Below are 3,826 nucleotides of genomic sequence, written 5' to 3'. Positions count from 1 at the left end.
TTTTGTATTTTTAATAGAGACAGGGTTTCACTATGTTGGCCAGGCTGGTCTCGAACGCCTGACCTCAGGTGATCCACCCACCTTGGCCTCCCAAAGCGCTAGTATTACAGACATGAGCCACCGCACCTGGCCATCAACCTGTGATATATCTCAAATCCTAAATATACCCAAATCCTGGATACACACATACACACACACACACACACACACACACACAGCCATACACACTGGGACCTACGACACGCATCCTGACCTCAATACACACACCAAAACTGTGTTATAACCCCTAAACCTGTGACAGCCTATTACATACACACCCTGATTATTTATTATGCAAGGACTTAACCTATAAATCACCCTCTCTGAAACCTGCATACCATTCCTCATCACAGCCTGGCCATAGAAGAAACCCCAGCTTTTACAAGCATACTGAAATCTATAACATTCAGCCAGACCCTGCAACATACAGCCTATCACCAGGACTTAAGACATTCCCACTGACTCCCAAATTTACAGCTTACCTCTGGGGTAGTCCCAGTTCTCCCCCACTGCCTTTAAACTTTCCAAAGTGCATTCAGTACCTCAAGAGATCCTCATAGCACATAGGGCCACATATCCTAACAGTGAGATCCTAACAGAACCCACTGAGACAGGATGACCAGGGTGGGTTGGGGGGTGGGAGGGTTGAACCCTGCACTTCTAAACCCACCAGATATAAGCCAATTCCTACTGCAGCCATTCCTACTCCCTTCCCCCACCAGGCCTCAAATCACTATCCACATGAGGGGGAATGCGCTCTGGCTTTTGCCTCCAGCCCAGAGCTCAGAACCCTGACCCAGCCTGTCTCCTCAGATAGGAGGGACTACAAGGGCCCTCCAGTCTTGCTATAGAGTAGAGGGGCCCCTAAATGCCAAGATGTATCAAGACTGGCAAACCATTCAAAACAGGCCTTCTAGTTCTCCTTCTCCAGGAAGTCTGCTCCTCTCTCTGCTCTGACCCGATTCACCTAGTTGCACAGGGCCAGAACAGGTCCAGCTAAAAAGAGCAAGTCTGAGTTAGAAGGCCTTAGAATTGGTGGTGAGGTGGAGGGAGCAGCAAAGAATGACAAAGATGACGAGGAAAAGTACTCCTCCTGGAGGTGGGGACTCAAAGGACAGTAGCCAGCACCAGCCCACAGGATGAGGTACCAGCACTGCCCCCTGCTCGGGCCCCTGGGGCTCCCTGACCCAGGCCTCCAGTGTGCCTGCCCCCCTTCCTTTGTCTGTGCCTGGCCTCCCGTTGGCCTGGCACTCTGCCATCCTCCTCTCCTGGCTCCCAGCCGTCACCACTGCTGCCTCCTCCCCTCCCCCTACTCCTCCCTGCCTTAACCCTTCTAAGCCACATGCTGCCCCAGACAGGCCCTGGCCCCCTCAGCATCTTGCTCAGGGTGATGCCCTTTAGCAGAGGCTCTCCCTGCTCCCAGCCATTCCAGCCCCAGAAGCTGGTCCTCACCCCAGAAGCACTACGGGAGCTGGGCTTATGTGTGTATCTTGTGGTGTTTCTGCATGTGCATGTGTGTGGGTCTGTGTGCGCTCTGGCTTCCCTCAGTCACATGTGTGGGGCATGTGCTGTCTCTGCCGGGCTCCGGGAGGAGGAGGAGCCCGGAGACAGCAGAGCACAAAGGAGAGACTCAGACAGGCAGGCAGGCAGGCGGCAGGCGGCCTGCCAGGGCGCCTCAGCCCTCACCCCAGCGCTGCTCAAGGTGGGGGAAGTCTTCAGGCCTGGACTGCTACATGCTGCCATGCTGCCCTTGTGTTCAAGCCTGTGCTCCCCCATCCAAGCAAGTTGCAAGTCAGGTCCCCTCTCTAACCCCAACTTCTACTATTCCCCACCTCCAGTCTACTCTGAAGCCCTCCCCATGTGGTTCTCCTTAAAGTCTAACCTCCATCGATCCTCTATGGCATCAATCTACAAGACTTCTTCATGATCTGGAAAAAGACTCCCCACTCTTCTCTATCTTTTGCCCTCTCTCCCTCAGTCAGACCACTAGACACAAAAGGAACATGCCTTCTGGGGCACTGACTGAAGTTGTCTTCCCACCCACCCACAAATCCCGGGCTTGGGCCCTCTTCCTGTTCCCATTCTGCTCCCAGAGACTAAGAAGAAGAGATTTTCTCTCTCCTACCACTGGACCCAGGCACCCTGCCCCAACTTCAGGGCCAACCTCTCATCCACCTCCAGCCTGACAACCCCTCCATACATACATACTAGCTTACTCGTTATTTGTAGGAACTAAGAATTACAATTTAAGACTCATCCCTCCAGCTTGTTCAGATCCTTAGTTTAACTGCTCTGCTCATGTGCGGTGATGGAGGGTCAGGGCCCTGGGGTGGGCTAAGAACATGATGGATCTGGACGGGGTACCCAGCATGGGGCAATTATAAAGGAGAAAATCCACACATAAACATGTACACTAAGCTGGTAGGAGGAGAGACGATGGGGCCAGGCAGGATTCCAGCTTGGCAAGCTCTTCCCTCTCTTCTCCCCAACCCTCTGCAGCAGGAGCCAGTGGTTCCCATACCCAGATATTCTAGGATTCTTAGGTTCTCTTATTCCTCCTTCTGGGACCCATGCCCCTTAAATATCAGCCTCAGCAGGCACCTGAAGTGTTTGCCCAGCCCAGCTTGGCCTGGGTCACATGATTTTCAAGGAAGCTTCCGTGCTGGTAGCTTCCCATGAGGATCTGTGGGGGAGTGAGGGGTGTCCAGTTGTGAACTATGTAGCCAAAGCGGGCTACATTCAAGGACACTGACTTCCAGGAGAAAGCTGACTCCAGTCTGGGCCAGGAGGGCCAATTCCAGGACCCAGAGTCCCGGGGATGGAGACAGTGTGCCCCTGAGGCCCTCTGTAGACTACCTCTCCAGTCGCATGGCTTCTCTCTTTCCTCCTGGCAGTGAGGTAGATGCCCCCCACCACTCCCCTACCAGCCCCTCAGGAAAAAAACTCAGACCTAAGCTATCCCCGGCAAGAGCTGACATGTTTTGGGGAGGCAGGGATCTGAGCCTGGGTCCTCTCTCAAGTTCTCGGTTTTGGGTCAAGTATTGCTCCCCCAGCTTACCTCTCCACAAATCACTCTATTTCCTAGCCTGCCCTCCCACTAGGGCGGAGATGCCAGACCCAAGGGTCCAATTATCTGGCACCTCTTAGGAGTACCATCGGTGCCTCAGGAGGGCCAACCTTCCCTGGCAACAGGCAGGGGGGGGCAAGATGGGCCCCAATCAATACCTCCCTGCAAACAGGGTACTCAGAAACAGCATGGGGGGGATGTCACAGGATAGGTAAGAGGCAATGGGCAGCAGGGAAGGGGGGGCAGCCCAAACCAGCCAATCACAACTCTATGGTGACCTGAGGGGGGGGGTCAAAAGTCCAGAGTCACTTCTGATTGGCTAACAACCTGGAATTCTGAGAATTTCGCCCCCCCCAACCTCTCCCCAATTAGCCTACCCCCCAAAAAAAATACACATAAGCCACCCCCAGCGTCTCCTCCCCGTGTTTCTGGACTGCTGCGCATTTACACAGTTGGGGAAAACCCTCCCCGCCGGCCTGAGGCCCCGCGTAGCCCTTCCAGCTCCCGGCCTCCCCCATGCCATCGACAACCCCCCAGACAAGTTCTCAACAAACACGGGGTGAGGGGTCCGCGGGGACGGTTGGGCAGGAAGGGGCCGAGTGGCCGCGCGCCCCACTCACCAGGACAGGCACAGCCCACTGACATCTTCACATCGCCCGCCGCTGGGGGCCCAGCCGAGTCACGGTGCCCGCCCCTCGCGGGGACAGGCCGGGCATGAGC

At 55.3% G+C, this 3,826-nt stretch overlaps 1 protein-coding gene across 2 annotated transcripts in view; it reads right to left on the bottom strand.

The window, feature by feature from the left end:
* The window catches only part of LDB1 (LIM domain binding 1), a 13,172-nt gene extending 9,352 nt beyond the window's left edge, over positions 1 to 3,820 (bottom strand). For both annotated transcript variants that reach the window (XM_011935490.1, XM_011935491.1), the window contains exon 1: positions 3,727 to 3,820. In XM_011935490.1, the coding sequence (XP_011790880.1) occupies positions 3,727 to 3,751 (25 nt within the window). In that variant the 5' untranslated portion in view covers positions 3,752 to 3,820. The remainder of the gene's footprint in view (positions 1 to 3,726) is intronic.
* Positions 3,821 to 3,826: the final 6 nt, after the last annotated feature.

The sequence above is a fragment of the Colobus angolensis genome, unplaced genomic scaffold, assembly GCF_000951035.1.
Source record: "Colobus angolensis palliatus isolate OR3802 unplaced genomic scaffold, Cang.pa_1.0 Scaffold144, whole genome shotgun sequence".
In the NCBI taxonomy this organism is placed as follows: Eukaryota; Metazoa; Chordata; class Mammalia; order Primates; family Cercopithecidae; genus Colobus; species Colobus angolensis.
The sequence above is the reverse complement of the archived record's forward strand: the minus strand, read 5'-3'. Positions and strand labels throughout refer to the sequence as shown.